At 35.9% G+C, this 21,262-nt stretch overlaps 1 protein-coding gene across 2 annotated transcripts; it reads right to left on the reverse strand.

Moving 5' to 3' along the window:
- Positions 1 to 62: 62 nt before the first annotated feature.
- On the reverse strand, positions 63 to 19,627 carry LOC306868888 (arf-GAP with coiled-coil, ANK repeat and PH domain-containing protein 1-like). 2 transcript variants are annotated; one of them, XM_079415346.1, is made up of 23 exons: positions 18,787 to 19,627; positions 16,768 to 16,825; positions 15,850 to 15,969; positions 14,130 to 14,183; positions 13,932 to 13,990; positions 13,607 to 13,790; positions 13,221 to 13,265; positions 13,008 to 13,103; positions 10,885 to 10,959; positions 10,671 to 10,783; positions 10,065 to 10,116; positions 8,257 to 8,357; positions 7,918 to 8,029; positions 6,863 to 7,062; positions 6,718 to 6,787; positions 6,506 to 6,600; positions 6,231 to 6,424; positions 4,687 to 4,734; positions 4,417 to 4,589; positions 4,185 to 4,294; positions 3,184 to 3,294; positions 3,009 to 3,064; positions 63 to 1,364 (listed from the first exon to the last, which is right to left on the reverse strand). In XM_079415346.1, the coding sequence occupies exons 1-23, from the start codon at positions 18,837 to 18,839 to the stop codon at positions 1,270 to 1,272; spliced, it is 2,274 nt and encodes a 757-aa protein (XP_079271472.1). In that variant the 5' UTR covers positions 18,840 to 19,627; the 3' UTR covers positions 63 to 1,269. The 2 variants fall into 2 exon arrangements, with proteins under 2 accessions (XP_079271472.1, XP_079271471.1); XM_079415345.1 differs by lacking the exon at positions 63 to 1,364 and having other exon boundaries at positions 1,732 to 3,064.
- Between the last annotated feature and the right edge of the window lie 1,635 nt (positions 19,628 to 21,262).

The following is a 21,262-nucleotide window of genomic DNA, read 5'->3' on the forward strand; positions in this document are numbered from 1 at the left end:
TATGATCTTTTATGAAAAGTCATGGTATCATTTAAACTAAGATATTATGACAATATTTGTTTCAGAACTATTTGATTTAATAGAAAGTTCAAAAGAATAGTATTTATTTAAAATATAAATGGTAACACTTCACAATGTGTCATTTGTTAACATTAATGTATTAACTAACATGAACAATGCATTTATTACACTATTTATTAATCTTTGTTAATGTTAATGAAAATACAGTTCATTGTTTTTTCATGTTAGCTTACAGTGCTTTAACTAATGTGAACAAACACAACTTGTGATTTTAATTATGCATTAGTAAATGCTGAAATTAACATTTAAGATTAATAAATGCTGTATTGTTCATTCTTAGTTCATGTTTACTAACGTTAACTAATGAATCTTATTGTAAAGTGTTACCATATACATATTTTGTAACATGTCTTTACTGACACTTTTTGAACACTTTACTGTGCACTTGATGAGTAAAACTAATGAGGGAAAAAAATACAAAAATCTTACAGACCCCAAACTTTGATTGGTAGTGAACAGTAGTTTGTGTTAATTGTGTTTTAGGTTTTATAGCAAAATGCTCAAATGCAAGTCACAAGTCATGAATCATTTATTTACTTAGCTACACATTCTACCGTTTTCATGGTAATTCATTTATACATGTTGTTTAGAACATTGCATGCTCACAAAACACATTTGACCATTTTCAAACAGGTTTTGTTCTTATAAAAAGAGATACTAAAATTATAAAGAAAAAATGAAATTATACAGGGGAACCAAGAAAATAGTGATCTCTCACCCAAAGTAACAAGTACATTCAAGCTGCATTAACACTGTGGCTCACAACATGGTCAATAAAAAGAAGAAAAGCAACTTGTCCACTAAAAATCATCTGAATGAGGAAAAATTCATCGCCATCTAAATGAGAAACACTTAAGCGTCCATTCCACTTCTACAATCTGGCTTGTTGTCTTGCTTTCATACCATTTGGAATGTAAACTTGCTCAAATGATAAATTATTCAGCAACAGAACATCTGTTTAAAAAGAAATAACCAACAGGAAATGCCAAATGACTGATGACATCCTAAAGCCTAAACAGGGATAAATACGCAGAAACCTAGATGTTCAGACCCACACTCATGTACGCCAGACAAACCAAATGAAGCAGCATTTAATTTTGTCTACTGGAGTGTGTGTGTGTGTGTGTGTGTGTGTGTGTGTGTGTGTGTGTGTATTGGTGTATCATTGACAGCTAGTGGTCAGGTGGTTCATTTCATGTCAGCGCTACGGCGCTTAAGCTTCTCTGGGTTGTTGGAGGCCATTTGGGAGAAATCCCTGAAAATGTCATGATAGGTATCATCACCTGTAGGAGGAAAGAAATACAGAGATAAAAAATATTAGCTGAACAGTGTCTGGGGAATAAGCAGCACAACATATATGCAAAACATCAGGTTTTTTGTTGTTGCATCCTTTACATATTTGTTGCAAGATTCTCTGTTCACATGATCACATTTTACATCATATTCTGTATGAGAGTGGAAATTATACCCCTGTGTGTGGAAAGTGATTGAAACCTGGAGTCTAAAAGAGTTTAACAAGGTCTAAAAAGATGTTTAAATCAGCTTGTTGAGAACACTACCACCCAGAGGAAGAGCTTTGATTTGTTTTTATAATTGTACATAAGTGCAGCAGTTATGCATACATAAAAGCATAGGGAAGCAGTAAATTACCTGTAGCACACACTGCAAGCAGTAGACACCTGGCCACCCGTCTCAGGACATGCACATACACGTATGCACGCACGCACAAACAGATTTGTATACAGAGACACAGATGGACAAACTGCCTTAAACAAGCCCCACAGCTAAACAACAGATGCAAAAAGCATAAGCACCACAAGAAAGCACACCTGTAAACATCTGGCATTGCAATAAGAGTATCAGATTCAGAGTAACAGAATCCTACTGGAAAGCCAAATATTAAAAGTGATCATAACAAATGATCACCATGAACTGAACTTTAGACTGCATTTGCAGTTTGAAGTTTTGATTATATTTATGATGGTCAATTGTAAATGTGGGTTGAATGGTGAGGATACCCCAAACAATGCCAAATATCCATGCCTATCCCATAACAGCTGAATCATTTGCATTTTCTGAAGGAATTACTAGTGCTTGCAAGGCAACATCTTTAGATAAATGGTATTATTAGTTAAGACAATTTTGAGGGAGAGGAGGATAGATAGATAGAATAATAGACAATGATAGGACAATAGAACGTTAGAATGGTAGGTAGGTGGATGGCTATAGGTTATGTAAAAAAAAAGTGGGATCTATATGTGAAACAGTTCAAGTTGAATTATGTAATTGTAGCAAACTAAAGAAAAATTACAAGAAGAGAAATTTCAACATGCTGATGTCTTGCAAGCACTGTAACGACTGGCTGTGGAGTTTTATCCTTTACATTGTTAAACAAAGTTGTAATGGCAGATCAGGTCTGAATGGACATTAAATAAATCAAATGTAACTTGTTAGTGGAGCAGTACTCAGATTTTTCAAACATCTAAAGCCTAAAACAGACATAGAGAAACCACTATACATTCCACTTGAGGTGTTTCTAATAGCTCAACAAACCCCAGCCATACAGATTTGTAAATGCAAAATGTCACATTACTCATGCAAAACCATTCTCATACTACATACAAAACATTACCATAGGTACTAAAAGCACTGAACAAAAGTCTGCTTAATTTCTTGCTACTGATGCGTAGTGTTATCTATTAACATTCAGTGTTTCTATACATTTTAAAGTGCTTTATCAAAGTGCTCAAATCCACATACTGTCCTTTTCTTAAATTCTCTGTTAAGCTCAGTTTTCAATTTTAAATTTACTGTCGGTTAATTCTGGCCACCTGGTGCCCGACCACTGAGATGGTTCTTGATAGTTTGAAAGCTTTTCTTAGACCCAGTCCCACCCACACCACCAGAGCCCCGCCCTTCAGAATGACCTGATGGAGTGCCATCCATCTCCCGCATCTCCTTATTCATCTTGGCTATCCGGAGTCTAGGAGGAAAAGTACAGTGAATGATATGTTAATTGAGTTATTAGCAGGAAGCACCTCATCAAATGTACTGTAAGCTAATTAGTGTCCTTTTCAGCTGATACTCTTTAAGACTACTTACAGCGTGACGATGTCAGCATTGGCGTTATCTATGGCAATGCCGATTGGGTCCTTGTCATCAATGTCTTTTGCGTTGTAATCAGCTCCTCTCTTAAGAAACAGACACACCAACCTACAACAACACAGAGAAACGTTTGAGTAACACGACTGACAGTTCATGTATAACAGCAACACTGAGTATTGATACTGATTTGATTCAGTTCGTGATTCATTTTTTTATTCTGATTTTATATAGGTTTGATTCGATTCTGATTCATTTGGACATACAGTATAATGTCCAATTTGCTTGCATATGAAAAAAATTCTAAGGGACCTTCAAATTTGGTACATTACAAAATGATTGATTTTCAAAATTACTAACAGGACCTAAACTATGCAGTACATTTTCTATTATTTTCATTCTGTACTTTTAATAGATAATAATCAACAGCCAAAAACTGCTGTGTGGATACTAACTGAAGTAAAAATGAAATTGTACTACTTATGTATAACTGTCAATATAACAATATGTAAATTATTATTAAATTATGAACTGCAGTTAAAGAGTATAAAAAGTTTGTTTTATTACCCCCCCAAAAAACCTTTAAAAGAGTCACTCAATGAATCAGACTTCACTAGTAGTGCTATATTATAGTGCTTTTATGTCTCATATTCTATCAAATAAAAATTTAAGGTATGCATTTAATCTTCTTTAGGTTTTATTTTTTTTTAAGTCTTTTTATGATATACATAAATAACAGGGCCCAAACAGTGCAGTTCATTTCTATTTTGACATATACATATGATATTTTGCAGTGAGGCTTTAGATTCAACTGCAATATCATATATTCAACAGCAAGGTGCACCACTGCTGAAAAGTGTTGCAGGAAACACTGACAGAGAGTAAAAGATCAATCTTAGGATTTTAAGAATCAGTATCGCAATTGTTCAAATGAAGAACAATCTGAATTATTCAGAAAAACTACATTTTTTACCCAGCCCTAGTATCTAAGCCTGTGTTACCCTGTATGTCCCAGTATGGTAGCATGGTGTAGTGGCCCCCTCCCGTTTAAGTCCACCTGGTTAACATTAGCACCGTTCTGTAGGAGAAACTCACAGGCTGCCAAGGAATTCTGCAGAGAGAAATACACAGTAATTATTCACTGTAGCAATTATGCAATACACACTCAGATCATGAACAACGGATTCGTTCTCTTTCTCTCTCTCACACACACACACACACACACACACTTACAACCATAGCGGCTTGTATTAGTGGAGTTTTGCTGTCTTCAGCCACATTGACCCAGTTGACATCAGCGCCGTGCGCCAGAGCATCTGCCATGAGAGGGAAATGCTGCATTGCCGCAGATCGATACAGCAAAGCTCCGGGATGAAGACCACTCAGATCCTCCTCTTCATCATTCTCTGTACATAGACAGTGAGAGAGAGAGAGTGAGGAGGAGTTTGTATGGTCAAATGAATTTGTGAACATCATATCTGTGTGTGTGTGTGTGTGTGTAACCTTTATGAGAGCTGGAATTGGTCTTCATTATGTCACTTGGGTTCAGGCCTGTAGCGGAAACATCAAGCAACAGCCCACTGATTACATCAGTAGAAACTGGAAGAGACACTTATTTTCATTGTTTCAATGTACTAGTGTCTTCATGCTTGTTTGTGTGTCACAACGACAGTTACCACAGTTTTGCATTTGTTCCTATTTTTAATGAAATTTTCAGATTTACTGTATATTTCAGTTTGTTTATTATTTTTGATAGTGACCGTTTAGGTTTTATTTTATAGTCATATTTCTATTTAGTTTTCATATATTTTTAAGTGATAACAGTTAAGCAATCAGTCGGGGAAGCAACAAAACTTTATGAACTTTGTTTTTTTCCAGTCGTTTGTGACAAATACAGAGGTTACACTCACGTTTTCTATATTTATACTCACAATAGAAATTCCAGTGACCTTTTAAAATTTTATTAATTTCCATGATTTTTTTCCATTAACGTTTTTTAAAGACTGTACTAATTTCCATCATTATTTTTTTTTATTTCCATGACTTGCAGATTTTCCAAAGCTTAATGTCACTAATGCAGAATTAATTTACATTGAATTATTACCCAGCTGCATCTTCAGGATTTCAGTTGTATCATTTAAAAACAAAACCACAAGAGGATACAGTTTCACGAAACCGAACTTGACTCAGCATACTTGTGAACTCTTGACAGCAAGCTACATTAAAGTTTGTTTATAACAGAATGCAAGGTTCTCTCTGTGTGGTATAACTAGTGTCCATCTTTGTTATCAGTATCAGTAACTTTACTGGCATCTCATTGCCATCTGCATGTAGGATGTCTTCCCACACAGACACACAGGTCAGGTTATTCCATGTGACGAGTGCTTGAGGACTACTAAAACAGTTATTTGTGTTTAGTTCATTTTTCAACTACTATTTTTAGTTTAGTTGCACTTTAGTTTTTCATTTACTTTACATTGAAGGAATAATTAATAAATGACTCACGCTCTGGCCATCCATGATGTAGGATCAGAATAAATTTAGAGAATTTTAGCATTGTATCACTTGCATACCAGTGGATCCACAGCAGTGAATGGGTGCCGTCAGAATGAGAGTCCAAACAGCTGATAAAAACATCACAAGTAATCCACACCACTCCAGTCCATAAGTTAACTTCTTATGAAGCAAATATCTGCTTGGACTCTTATTCTGACAGCACCCATTCACTGCAGAGGATCCATTGGTAAGCAAGTGATATAATGCTACATTTCTCTAAATATGCTCTGGTGAAGAAACAAACTCTTCAACATCTTGAATGTTCTGAGGTTGATTAAATTTTCAGCAAATTTTCATTTTTGGGTGAACTATTCCTTTATTTTTTGTTATTTCAGTTTTTTTTTTTAACTCAATAGTTCCAATAATATACTATGTGTTTCTATGCTGAATTGTAGAGTATAAACAAAAGATAAATACAGTTTCTTGGGCGCATGACTGTGCATGTATACGTGTAAATTCTAGCATGTTTTTTGGCATGTGTGTCTGTGTACCCGTGAGTCGTGGCAGAGTGGATCGGTTGGGTTTGGGTTTGATGGCAGGGCGTGTGTTGGGTCTGTCCTGTGTGGTGGTTCTGTTCCGTCGGGCACTGGAGCGCCGCAGGACAGTTCCTCGACCAGTCTCCGGGAGCTTGTGGATGAATTTCTTCTCTACATATTTAGAACGAATCCAAGACTCCTTATCTTGTCTGAGAAAACAGTCATACACCGATTATATTTAATTATAAACATTTTTCTGTGATTACTATAATATATAACACTTACTGTACCTTGGACTGGAGGGGTGGGGCTTCTTGATTGTGATCTCATCAATGCGCGCCTCATAGATCTTGTTAATGGCTGTGTTTCCTAGCTCACACATTAGCTAGAAAGAGCAATATATACAAAAAGAGAGAATGTGTAAAAAAGGGTAACTAATCAAAGTGCAAATTTAAAAATTGTATCTAATATATGAACATATGAACATGACGTCCATGCTTACTTTGATGAGCTCTGGCTCCCATGAGTCGAGTGTCAGGGATCGTACCTTCGAGAAGTGGACACCTAAACTCCTGCAAACACAAAAACTGATTCAGATGCATGTTCATGTGATACATTATATAATTATGTGTATGCATGTGTGTTACCTGTGTATGCCAGAGCAGGTAATGCACAGCGTAATGCCCAGATTGATAGAGGCCCAGTCGGGTCCAGGCTCCCCGCAGTCACAGCACTGTCCGTTCCCTGAGATGGCCTGCACCTCCTCCAGAGCCTCCCGACCTGACGGTTCCGGCTCCCCTGCACTCAAACGCACACTTCCTGCAGACACTGAGCTACAGCGATCTCTCTGTTTAACACACACACACACACACAAACACACACATCCTTTTATAACACTCACATTTCCTTCATTAAAACACAGCATTTTAGCTAATTCTGCTTAATTCAACACACTTCTGGGCATGAGTGTGTAAATGGAAACTTATAAATTGCTTAATCTAAAAATAATAAATATTATTTATTACATAAACTTAAATATATTTGAAATAAAATTAAGCAAATCTAACATTAAATGCTGCACCTACTGTACCTCTCACTACAAAAATCATACAAATTTTTAAAAAATATTATTTTATATTACATTATATATAAAAGAATGAATATTCTTTAAAGAACAGGCAGCGTAATGTTGGGGTTTACAATAATTCACATTAATCAATATTAGTGTAATTTTAAAACTAAATTTAACATTTAAATTAAAAAGGTAAAATAAAAAAATAAGCAAAATATGTAATAGCTTTTCTCATAATAGTGTAGTTTGATTAATATTTTAGACAGTGGCAGGTCTACATTTACACTACAGGGCTTAAGGCACAAGTTCAATATTGTTATATGTGTGTGATTTATTTGCCCCACCTGTTTACATTCACTTAAGACAAATCAACTGTGCCGCCAAGATGCAAGGCATTCTGACCAAGAAGCACATTTGACCATAGCAAAAATATGATTATTTACAGAGCATCTAAATATGCATGTGAGTGCTGCAGACAGTACTAACAATACTGTAGAAAGATTGTTATCATTAAATTATTATTTATTTTAGTGTAGACTTGGCGCTTCTGACATACCTAGCCTGTAGTAATATAGTCTATGGTATCTCTACAGTTAGGTGTTCAGTTAAATGTGAATGTGCATGACATACAGGGCCAAGATTGTCATCTCTTCTGTCTTGGAATGCTGAGGCGATGCTGTTCTGGACAGCGCTGATCCAGCTTTGCTGCTGTCGCTCTGAATCAGCCTGTAATAAACAGCTCCTACACAAACACACACACACACAGATCCTGTTATTTGGAGCATGGGCGGGTTATGCACAGACTTGTCTAAATGCAGAATAACATATATACAGGACTGTTTACAGTCTAAATACAGCCAGAACCCAAACACAAGAACAGGAATCAGAAAAATGTTGCATGCTCAAAAATACACATACACATTATATTCCAGTTCTGACAGATTTGTGTACAGACACACAGAGACTCACTTGGAAGGAGAGACAACCTCAAAGCAGAATCGCCTGTCTTGTTCACTGAAGGGCTTCACTGTGCATAAACGCAAGTCCTCCACAACAACAGTGATCTGCTCCTGAAACAGAGAGACAGAGAGCTTGTTTAAATAAAATGTGGTCTGCATGTGCGGTGTACAGGTACATCTAAAAAAATTAGAATGTCATGAAAAAGGTCAATATTTTGTGTCACTCATTTCAGAAAGTGAAACCCATATATTATATATATTCATTACACACAGAGTGAAATATTTCAAGCCTTTATTTCTTGAAATTTTGATGATTATGGTTTTACAGATAATGAAAACCCAAAATTCAGTATCTCAGAAAATTAGAATATTACATAAGATCAATAAAAAAAGGATATTTTAAACAGAAATGTCAGGCTTCTGAAAAGTATGTTCATTTCTATGCACTCAATACTTGGTTGGGCCTCCTTTTGCATGAATTACTGCATCAATGCGGCGTGGCATGGAGGCAATCAGCCTGTGGCACTGCTCAGGTGTAATGGAAGCCCAGATTGCTTTGATAGCGGCCTTCAGGTCATCTGCATTGTTGGGTCTGGTGTCTCTCATCTTCCTCTTGACAATACTCCATAGATTCTCTATGGGGTTCAGGTCAGGCGAGTTTGCTGGCCAATCAAGCACAGTAACACCATGGTCATTGAACCAGCTTTTGGTACCTTTGGCAGTGTGGGCAGGTGCCAAGTCCTGCTGGATTTCCTGGTAGATGGCTGCATTGACTGTGGACTTCAGAAAACACAGTGGACCAACACCAGCAGATGGCATGGCAGCCCAAATCATCACTGACTGTGGAAACTTCACACTGGACTTCAAGCAACATGGATTCTGTGCCTCTCCACTCTTCCTCCAGACTCTGGGACCTTGATTTCCAAATGAAATGCAAAATTTACTTTCATCTGAAAAGAGGACTTTGGACCACTGAGCAACAGTCCAGTTCTTTTTCTCCACAGCCCAGGTAAGATGCTTCTGACGTTGTCTCTGGTTCAGAAGTGGCTTGGTAGCCCTTTTCCTGAAGACGTCTGAGCGTGGTGACTCTTGATGCACTGACTCCAGCTTCAATCCACTCCTTGTGAAGCTCTCACAAGTGTTTGAATCAGCTTCGCTTGACAGTATTCTCAAGCTTGCGGTCATCCCTGTTGCTTGTGCACCTTTTCCTACCCAAATTCTTCCTTCCAGTCAACTTTGCATTTAATATGCTTTGATACAGTACTCTGTGAACAGCCACTCCTTTCAGTAATGACCCTCTGTGGAGGGTGTCAATGATTAACTTCTGGATCATTGCCAAGTCAGCAGTCTTCTCCAATATTGTGGTTTCAAAGAACAAGAGATACCCGGACTTTATACTGTAGGGATGGGCATTAATTGAAACTCAAATGTAAATATTCTAATATTTTGAGATACTGATTTTTGACTTTCATGAGCTGTAAGCTCTGATCATCAAAATGAAAACAAACAAACTTTTGAAATGTTTTACTTTACATGTAATGAATCTAAAATATATGAAAGTTTCACTTTTTGAAATAAGTTACAAGAAAAAACTTTTTCACGATATTCAATTTTTTTTAGATGTACCTGTATAATGTCACCAAAAAAGAGAACAATTAAAACAGCCTCTCAATTCTCTATAAATTTCCAATTTTCCAACATTTCGTCTGTGGTTTGTGGGTGTGTAAATGCATCAGTATGTGTGTGTGTGAATCAATGTGTCATTACTGTTATTGGTTAATGCAACGTTATCCTTTTGTTAAACAATCTGATACTTACATTATGTTTCTTTTGGTAAACCAACTGGTTCTTCTGAATGGAGAACCAGCGCCTGCAGTATGAACACACACATAGACACACACATCATGGCAATGCGAGGTATTAATAATGCAGTCAGACATATGATTGTAATTCATCTCAGAACTCACAGACTCTGAAATCACACTCAATGAACAAATGTGCAAAATGGAAAGAGTCAGAAGAGCAAATGTATCTACTACAGGAAACCATCAGTGTAAAATATAAATGTAAACAAATACATAACTTTAAAACTGTATGCCAATAATGAATTCAATAAAATTGAAAAGAAAAATTGTTTTCAAATGGGCTAATTCAGTCACAAATAACTGCATGAAGAGAGACAGATAGAGAAACACTTGTAATTACTCAAAAAGTTGCATATAAAATTATTACTCATAAAATAAAACAATTGTCATTTATTACAGCTTTAAAAATATAGCTAAAGAAATAAATGAAAAATAAGTAAATTTCCTTAATTTTGTATTAATTTAGTTTTTTACTTCATCAATTCATGTATTAATGTTAATTATTTGTTTTACAATAATAATTTCTGTGATTGAATCACAAATTGCTGGAGTGCTGTACCTGCTCCATGTTTTGAAAGCATTGCTGGCTCTCTTGTACAGGTAGCCTTCCATCGCGATGCCGTTGGGTGCATCTGGGCTGAAGTCCATTATGGAGTCATCATATGACACATCCTAAAGACAGACACACAAATATATCTTCCCTTAGATGCATGTATAGTGTCTTTGTGTACAGATACAATGGTGTGTGTGTCTGAGAGAGAGAGTCTTACTACCTTTTTCTTGACAGCACCATGTCTCTGCTCCATATCCCTTTTCTCTCTTGCAGAATTCAGGACTAGTTGAGTATACTGGAGAAAGAGGAGAAAATGGCAATCATATTTTAAAGATCAGTATTGTATTTGTGTCTAAATCAAAGTCATACGGGTGATGTTCACACCACAGTAGGCCCAATTTCTGTGTGTGTGTGTGTGTGTGGATGAAGTGCAACAAGCAAAAGTCACAGTGACCTTTAAATTCTGGCCTGGGTCACTTTCTTATATGTAGAAATAAATCAGATTCTAATCAGATTTTTGCTTTGTGGAAAGTCAAGTTGGAATGAAGTTATTTGAATTTACATCAATCTAATTTTCATCATAACTGCATGCTTGATATGTCTTCAATGTGACCTATAAATAAAACTAATCATGAATTGAACTATTGAAGATTTGCACAGAAAGGTATGCAATAAATAAAATATACTTAAATTTTAAATAAATTTACATTCCAAAGTGTGTGTGTGTGTGTGTACTTTTTCAATTTACATTTGTTATATATATATATATATATATATATAATATATATATATACACATACACACACATATATATATATATATATATATATATATATATATATATATACTAATTACAAGTTTTATGTGTTACAATGGTAATTATCGCATGCAGTCAAGAAAACATAGCCTGTTTAGACAACTATCTTATATAAATTTACCAGGTTTGAGCTGAAAATCTGAATTGGGCATGTGAACATTATAGGATAGAAAATCCTGGAAAGATGGAAACTCTTTGAGACTGAGGTTTGGACCATTTAACTAGATCTCAGAATGGAAGTTTAATTGCATGTCATACAATTATAAACACATGCACGGAGGCTCAGTCTAAATCCCCACTGCTGTGTATAGTTATTATGTGACTTTTCCAGTCAAAAGTTGTGATGATAAGTCTGCTATAATTGTAGTCTATCTGGGGTACGGTGGGTTTTTGGACCACAGTTAGAGTGAAGAGTCAAAGTGCACGTGACTCAGGGCTGAACTGAATGAGGAAGGATGTAAGGCATGCTGGCACTTGCTCAACTTCCTGACCTATATCAAGGAGAGGTCATGAAGATCACCTCCACATTCGCTTGTTATCTTCCACGGACTTTCCTGTTCTCTCCCCCTCTCTTTTCCACTCCCTGTTGTCACTTCATCAAAACACCACATTTCCTCTTGTCTTGGTTCTCAAACACTAAATCTGTAAAAACACATCTTTATCGCAGCCAGCTCTGTATCCCAACAATGTTTCCATCTTCTCATTTTCAATCTGTATATGCTCTAAAGAACATCGCTACTATGAATAGGCTTTAGAGATCTCTCTTGACATTTGTCTTGCTAAGCTTTTCACCATTTCCTGTGCTTACAGGAAACTATGAGCAGGTTTTGTGGTTTTCGCAGGCCAGTAGAAGGTGAGTAAGTTTCCTGTCTAAAACTTACTACATTTCAACGTTATGCTCCTCAGTAACATCAAGTCATTACTTTGTCAAAACATTGTTGCATAAAAAATCTATCTTCAACAGCTTTTAAACATCAAATGAACACTTTTTGATCTTGTCGGTAGAATGAAAAGAACAAAGATATTAACAGATCTTAGAATTTGCATGTGACTTTTAAGTCCACAAACTGCAGTTGGTGTTTGTTTAAAAGTTTTGAGCTGTTTTTCAGGCAATTGTACAGTTCTGCAAGCACAAAAGTGTTTGCCAACACACACAATACCCGTGTGTGATACATACTGTTTCCTGTTGTTGCTCACTCTAGCAGAAAACTTCCTGTCATGATAGGCCATCATGTGATCTCTGAATGTACCATCACATTCCTGTCAGTAGACCTTCTGTCCTCTTTTTCAATTCAAACTTTACACTTCTGATTTTTTTACTTTACAAAATGATCAATTTGATATGTTTCCCCCTCAAAATAACACTTGCATTTGTCCTAATTGTCCTACTTCACACTTTTACTTTCCTTCCTCTTTTTTCAGTCATGTGTCCAAGCAGCTTTACATGATTTTGACATACATATTAGCTGATAGATAGATAGATAGATAGACGGTTGGACAGGTAGACTGACAGACACATTTCTTACCTCCTCACTCAGTTGCTTGCGGTAGCTTTCCAGTTCTGTGAGTGACTGGTAGCCTTGCTGGAAGAACAAAGCCTGGGCCTCCATAAGAGAAAGCATCTGACACACATTCACACAGAAGACAAACACACAAGCAGAGAGTGACTTTAAGTTACCATTCAGTCCTGATCATTACAATAAGATTCTCAATTATATATATTACATTATGACACATACCGCCATTAGAATTTCAGTCTTCTTCCTGGACTCAAAGACATTAATCTAAAGTTAGGAGGAAAGAGAATGCCAATAATATATCTTGGTATACAAAAAATACAGTTTGATTTTCATTGCATTAAATAATAAATCAAGTCTGCAAACAATTGGTATGTGATAACCAGAAAATGGCATAATACTGTTTTCTTTTTAATTTTGAACAATATCTGCAGTGTTGTTTTATAGTTTAAACCCTAATATATTTTTTGCATTTTTTGAAAAAGTGTGTTCAGATAAATGGCAGTTAGTTTGATACTGTAGTACAGTATGCAATGCAAAGATATTTATAGATTTAAATGTGACTCAAGTGTCCAAATAGATTCTTAGGCCACTGTATATGTTTGTACCTGCAGCACATAGTCCAGTGCCCCTGATCTGAAGGCTCTGCGTGCGTTCAGGAGGTTATTGCTGGCTTCTTCCACCTCATGCTGTTTTCCGCGTGGAGCCTGTGCGTTCCTGCTCAGCGCCGTCTCCAGGTTCTCACTGCTACGCTCAAACTCCTTCCGTACATCCTTAAAACGCTTCACATCCCTTCAGGAGAGAAGAAGTTAATAAAACGGTTCTTTCAGACGGGTCAGTAATAAATGGCAAATTTATGAGATTTATACAGAATAGAAGATTTGATACAGAAAATGTGCCTTAGTGAAGAGGCAGAGGAAGAAAACACCTTACTCTTTCACAAAATTCTGTAGCTTCAACTTCACAGACTTTTGTGTGGTTTCAATCACCTCCTGTGGGGAGAGGCAGAATTCATGGAATGGGATACATGCCAGAAGAAAAGTACAAACAGGAACAGGATCTCCAGAGAGATTGTTGACACACTGGTCACCAGTAGTAACAGTAAAAGTAAAAAGAAAGAACTTGACTCACCTCTTGAGCAGTGACAATGTCTGACAGCTTTTTAGAAAACTTTTCTAAACAATCCTGAAAGAAAGAAGCGCAGCCTCTATTAGGATTCTATTAACTTTCAATCATTTTCAACTCATATAACTACACTCCAATTTTATTTTCAATTCAGATTACACACAAGTATTTTTTGTTTTTAAAAAATGTCTCACACTTACCAAGGCTATATTTATTTGATCAAATTACAGGGAAAACAGTAATACTGTGAAATATTATTACAATTTAAAATAACTTTTCTATTGTAATATATTTTAAAATGTCATTTATTCCTGTGACGCAAAGATGAATTTTTATTCCAATCTTCAGTGTCACATGATACTTCAGAAATTCAGATTTTTTTAATTATAAATGTCTTTATTGTAAATTTAATGCATCCTTGCTGAACAAATGAATTTCTTTTTTTTTAAGTAATCTTACTGAACCCACACTTTTGAACAGTCATATATACAGCTATGGAAAAAATTAAGAGACCACTTGAAAATTCTCAGTTTCTCTGGATTTACAAGGTATAAGTTTGAGTAAAATGTTCCTATTTTTTTAGTCTATAAAGGTCTAATAACATTTCTTCCAAATTTTAAATACAAATATTATAATTTAGAGCATTCTTTTTCTTTTGCAGAAAATGACTGCAAAATAAAAATAAAATAAATCATTTGTTTCAACTTTCAATCAACTTTCATTTGTTGTGATTGAAAATCAGGGTTATTCCACCAAATGCTGATTTCTTAACTCTGAAGTTGAAACATTGTTATTGTGTTGTCTAAAAATGAATATAACATGTCTGAAAACATGGCATCTTTTTTGTTATTTGGTAACACTTTACAATAAGGTGTCATTTGTTAACATTAGCTAATGTATTAACTGAAATGAACAAACAATGAACAATACATTTATTACAGTATTTATTCATCTTTAATGTTAGTTAATAACAATACAATCATTAATTGTTAGTTCATGTTAGCACATTAACTAATGTTAACAAACACAACTTGTGATTTTAATAATGCATTAGTAAATGCAGAAATTAGCATTAACTAAGATTAATAAATGCTGTAGAAGTATTGTTTATTCTTAGTTCATGTTAACTAATGAACCTTATTGTAAAGTGTTACATGTTATTTTGACCAACTGTCATTTAATGCTCTAAATGACAACATTTTATTTAAAATTCAGAAGAAATGTCATAAGTAGTTTGCAGAATAAAACAAAAATGATGTTTTACTCAAACACATAGCTATAAATTGAAAATCCAGAGAATTTTCCAGTGGTCTCGTTATTTTTTTCCCATAGCTGTATGCTATATGTTTTCTTTTTTCATATTGTCTAGACACACATATGTTCTGTTCTGTTAGCACTTACATCAGTATTTTCAAATCTTTGTCTCAAATGCTTAACTCTTCCAACCTCTATCAGACCATCAAACATCTCCACATCCCATATTTTACACTAGACTGGTCATTTTTGTTGTTTCTCATATTGATCTGGAATCTACTGTACAGTCATATGTGTAATCATACAGTTCTGGAATTTACAATAATGTTGTATCACTTCCTTCTTATTTTGATGCTATTATGCGTGATCAAAAGTTCATTTACCGTCTCAGGTACCAGTTAGCCCACGTGGGTTTTGTGTACAGTAAGTAATGCTCATTTGAAATCCATTGCAGGTCTGTTGATACACTCACCCCCATGGTTCGGTCCTCAGAACAGTGGTATCCCAGCTCTTTGAGGCCATTTACAAAGCTCTTACTGTTCTGGCAATAGGCACGGCCTGCATCCAGCATAGTGTGGCACTGTTTCACCAACTACACAAACACAGGTTTTTTCCAGGACGTTAAATAATGTCATGTTATTCATAACATACGCATAAACCTCATGAAAACGTCAGAAACAAATTTTGTGAGCAATTGTTAAACAAATAATCATGAATAATGTGGTTTGAAACTGTCCAGTCTAATAAATTCAAGGGAAATTATCTTGAATTGTGGTTAAAAGCTTTTCAATTGGCAATTCCTCTTTGTAGTTCCTCTGCATAACACTATATCTCTTCACAAGCCCATAGAGCGGGAGACGCACGCCAGAAGAGAGGAACAATGACTTTTTTTCAATTTAGGGAATTGAGCATTGAAGGTCAAACATGTAAACCCTGCAGCAATGATATTTGGGTGTCTATTTTGTATTTATGGTGTGAGTCTAAATATGAGACTGTGTTCTGTTATGGTTTAAAACAGTAGCAGAGACTTTTTTTACATATTCTGAAGAAAACATGAGTGGGTGTGGTGCTTGAACATGCTGTGGACAAATAAACAGTGGCCCAAATCTCTAGATATGACATCAATATAAGCCTACAGGATTTTTTTTTTCACCTGTTATATGTTTTATCATTCACAAGGTGCAAGGTCATAAGTTTGAGCACTTAGAAAAGTAGTACTTCTTTCACTTTTCTCCTCAACAAGCCACACGTTTTGAGCTATCAATGATGTCCGTAGTAGAACGAGTTACATTCTGACATTTAAATCTAAGTGTTTGTGGTTTGTTCATAAGTATGAACATTAGTCAGAGTGATCCTGCACTTAATGATGAGTCTCTCAGCATTTCCTCACCTTCTCAAGTCTCGTCTCCAGCTCATTAACGTTGAACTCCACCTTCTCGATTTCTGCCCTGTTGAAACAAAGCACATGCTTTTTTTACACACACAACTGAAAAAAGAATGATATCCCATTTAACTTAACCTGTTAAAAACGCTACATTTGCTTGCACAAAACACAACCGAGTTAGTCAAGGGAACTATTATTATTTCATTCAGTAGGGCAGATGGCTGTGTGACTGTGTGCATATATATCTGTATTCAAATGTGGGTTGTATCAGTGACTCTTCGCTTATGTGTGACAGACTTTCTCAAAGAACACAGAGAAAATTAGCTCAGATCTTTGTGGTTTCCCGCGTTTTCACACATACAGTACAGACAGACAGAAATATGATGCTTATATTCTTCAACTCAAAATGTAATGTAATTATTAACACAGAAACAGTAGGCTAAATGAGGAATATAATATTACAAAAAATGCTCAAATAAATGGGCTTTTAAAAAAAAAAAAAAAAGTACCATACTATGTGTTATTTAAGTAAAGCCTGGAAAACACTATATGATTTTTGCTCCAATTTCAGTCTAGGTGAGTCAACGCTAGTTGCTGAAAGTCTGCAAAGCTGACCGATTTCACAGAAAATCGCATAGTGTGTAATGATCACAGACTCTGATTTTTTAGCTTCAGACAATGATTGTATCCAGTTGGAGAATATTAAGCATGTTTGAGATGTCGAGATATTTTTTAAACACATATTGCTTTCACTTATCATTATCTTCTAGCAAAGAGGACTGTGTGATTTTGTTGTGGTCGACATGATTTGAATTTGTGTGTCATGTAGTCTATGATGCCCAGTTTCTCTAACCATTAACAAAGTTGGCAAGTGTATAATGCCTAGTGTTTTAGAATCTGTAGTGCATTCCAGCCTTAATGTGAACTTCCATGTATGCGTATGCATCATAAACACACTTTTTTGTGCATAAATGTGTGTGTATTGAAGAAAAAGTTGTAGCTTCCGAAGCAATCCACCCCAAAAACACACTTCCTGTCTCCTGTTTATCATTTCAGTATCTCTCGTCTCACTTCCTGCGCCCCCACCACTACCAGGCCATCACTTAGCAACCGGAGGCAGCCACAGTCTGAAGTAAACTAGGCCTTGAATGTGTTCAAGCCAGTGACCTTCTTACACCTTCATGCAATCTTTCTTTTCAGTTGCTTTCTGTGTATGGAGGTCAAAATCAGCCATGCTCGGCTGTACGTTTGGTGTAGATGAGTTCCACATGTTCTGTATGTTTAGTTACAGACAAAAAAGGATCTTGTGTGTGTTTATGCAAGTAAATTTCTGAGTGGTGATGACCTAGTTTTTGAACTCATTACACCCTCTGAGTCTGTTCCCTCTGCAGCCACTAAAACATGGCACTCAAACTTTCCATTATGCTGCCCACTAAAATCTAAAGCCAAACCAGAGAAAGAAAGAAAGAAAGAAAGAAAGAAGTCGAATAGTGATTTTAAAACGTTTTACAATATCCTTTAAAGAAATTATTTTCTAGTCAATATATAATAGCATTATATATTCACGTAAATGGTAAAAAAGGCCATCAGAGTGAAAAATTCCCCTCCTACTGTCCACAGAGGCACTTAATCATCCTCCCATTCATTCCTTCTGTATGGAGTATGGACCAAAGCAAATTCTTTCCAGTGCTGTGCGCTACATTCGACGCTGATCTGAGATCAGTTTTAATCAAGCACGTCTGGGCTAAAACCATTAAGATGAACTCTTTGACCTGATCCTGGAACTGCTTGGAGAGAAACCTGCTACGTCCTCCCTTCTGCACATGACAGTGAAGTTTATCATTTTAATGTGGTGCACGTGACCAATCTTTAGTAAAATATCAATATTAATACATAATGTACAGTCGATATTATATTTATCATTTAGCACAATAAATCATTTTATTATATATTATTCTGCAATTAATTTGTGTTGCTAAATATTTTCAGTGATATATAAATATATATAAAAAAAGAGTAACTTACCTGAATCGCGGGGAGTCTTTCAGGCATTCTTCAAAATCCAGTTTGACAGTCATTTTGGTAAATACGAAGAATATAGTCGATGCGAAAAGTTCTTTTAATTCCTCACAGTTCTTTATGTGGTGCCCTACTAGAGTTCCTTTACGCTGTAAACACCCAACGCTGAGACCACTGACAACATCAGGATTCGCTTAGAAAAGATGAATTAAACCAGTCGTTTCCATTGGATGCTTTCGCTATAAATACCAGTCGGGTGTTGCCTTGTGAAAGCAAAAAGCATCTTTTCAAAACTAAACCCAAGTTTGTGTTTTCCGGTAATTCAAATGAACGACTAGTCACAGAAATAAAATAAAATAAAAATAATCCGTGACTAATATAAATATAAAAAGAACGAGTAGCTACTGGTATTACTAACTTTTCAAGAGCACGCTTTCATAACACTTTCCATTCTGCGCGTTTCATCCATTTATTATACGTCGATGTGTGCTTCGGCTCATCAAACGGCATGTCCGTGTATGTTTCCCTTGAGAGACTTTCGAGAGAACTTTTTTTCTCTCTTGAATTTGGCACAGTTGGTCCACCCCCCTTTGCGCGAGCGCAGTTTATTTCCGGGTTTCGGTGCACCGACAAACTAAAGCAGGCTGTTTTCAGGAGAGATTAACGTTTATTTAGTATGCTTCTAATGTTATTACTGATTATTTATGTTGTAGGTGGTCTTTTAAACAAATATCGTGTTTTAAGTATTTTGCTTTAGTCTTGTCTATAATTAATGTTTATTCCTCCACATCCCAGTTTCAGATGAAGGGTTTTTCAGGGAGTGTTCCCCACAGTTTCTAACATCACACAGTGGCGGAGCTAGACTTTTAAAACAGGGGTGGCAAAGGGGTGGCAAGGTATTATTTTGGGGGGTCAATATACAAAGTGTTCAATTACACTAAAAATTAATTATTTTCCACAAAATGTATACAGATTAATTAAAGTTGTTTATTTTCCAAAATTTCTTTCTTCTGCTGAACAGAAAGGAAGATATTTAGAAGAATGTCAGTAATCAGACAGTTTTAGATACCATTGACTATGGAAGTCAATGGTATCTAAAACTGTCTGATTACTGACATTCTTCTAAATATCTTCCTTTCTGTTCAGCAGAAGAAAGAAATTCATACAGGTTTGAAACAACATGAGGCTGAGTATATGATGACAGAATTTTCATTTTTTGGTAGAGTATCCCTTTAATGTTTTTTGTACATGGCTACTCTACCTACCACTTGGTCCTTTTGGTGCACATGTGATGCTTGAGCTGGGTATGGGGAGTTCAGTGCATTGTTCTTCTTTTTCTATTAGGTCTGGCTCACTGTCTTCCTCATCACTGGTAGAAATAACCGTCTCACTCTGGTCTTCTTCTGAATTTGAATTCATTATAAAATTATCATTGGATATTATACCATAATACTTTGCACAAAAATCATCACACAATCTGAATTTAAGACACAATTTACTGCCTCTGCTCACTGCTCTGACCTGCTGGTGATACACTGGGTTCTTGTGTGTCATCATCTTTCTATTCTTGACTTCCCTGTCCACCACCTACATATGGTTCACTACAACAGCTGACACTGGGATCTGTTTGGCCCTGATCTGCACCTGACTTTTGCTTCTTTAGAAAGAAGTTGGTGATATCGCTTTTTCTCTTCATTCTGCTGTCCCTATTCAAAGGAAAGCTTGGTTACACACCTCATGAAGAAACCAAAATTTGGAACAATTTGCTTGTTATTATTTACCATGAGTACACCATTACTACAAATACTAAAGTAATACATTACGACAAAATGTGAGTATATTGAGGTCTAGCCTATTTGACAACACAAGGAAAATTGCTTAAAGACGTCTAGACATGTTATGTTAAGTGCTAATAAATTGTATGTCTACACAAAGTTACTTCAGTACATCTCTACAGTCACATCTATTCAGGGATGCAAACACATGTATGGTCAAAAAAAGAGAGAGGTTATTGAAGCCCTCGCCCCGCGGCAAATATCCAGATACTTACATAATTGTGATGAATTTAATCCTTTGTAAGTTATCATTTTGCATTGTAAGATTACAGTTAACACCTTTAAATATTACATAAATGTATTATGTATTTTTATTAAACTTAGTGAGTATATAAATGAGCAGCAAAAAGTAATTCGAAAAAGTAAGCGATTGAGGGAGGGAGTGAGAGTGCGTTCGCGAGCGAGTGTGTGTGACTGTGTGTGTGTGCGCGCGAGAGTGAGTGAGTGTGTGTGTGTGTGTCTGTGTGTGTGTGTGAGAGAGAGAGAGTGCGTGTATGTGAGAGAGTGTATGTGCGAGTGTGTGTGTGTAGGCTATATGAGTGAGCTTGTGTATGTGCGAGTGAATGAGTGTGTGAGACAGCTCGCGATGACTGGTCGGAAAACAACGTGTAGTCTGACATGTTTCTTGTCCACGACGTGACAAAATT

Source organism: Barbus barbus, assembly GCF_936440315.1.
Source record: "Barbus barbus genome assembly, chromosome: 1".
Taxonomy (NCBI): Eukaryota; Metazoa; Chordata; class Actinopteri; order Cypriniformes; family Cyprinidae; genus Barbus; species Barbus barbus.

What these genes read in the sequence shown, in the direction of transcription:
- LOC306868888 (XM_079415345.1), bottom strand. Translation starts at nt 18,839, where the DNA reads ATGACTGTCAAACTGGATTTTGAAGAATGCCTGAAAGACTCCCCGCGA. An exon ending in GCAAGCAACTGAGTGAGGAG is followed by an intron (nt 10,960 to 13,007) that starts GTAAGAAATGTG and finishes CTCTTTCTCCAG; the next exon opens with TATACTCAACTAGTCCTGAA. An exon ending in ACCTGCTCTGGCATACACAG is followed by an intron (nt 6,788 to 6,862) that starts GTAACACACATG and finishes TTGTGTTTGCAG; the next exon opens with GAGTTTAGGTGTCCACTTCT.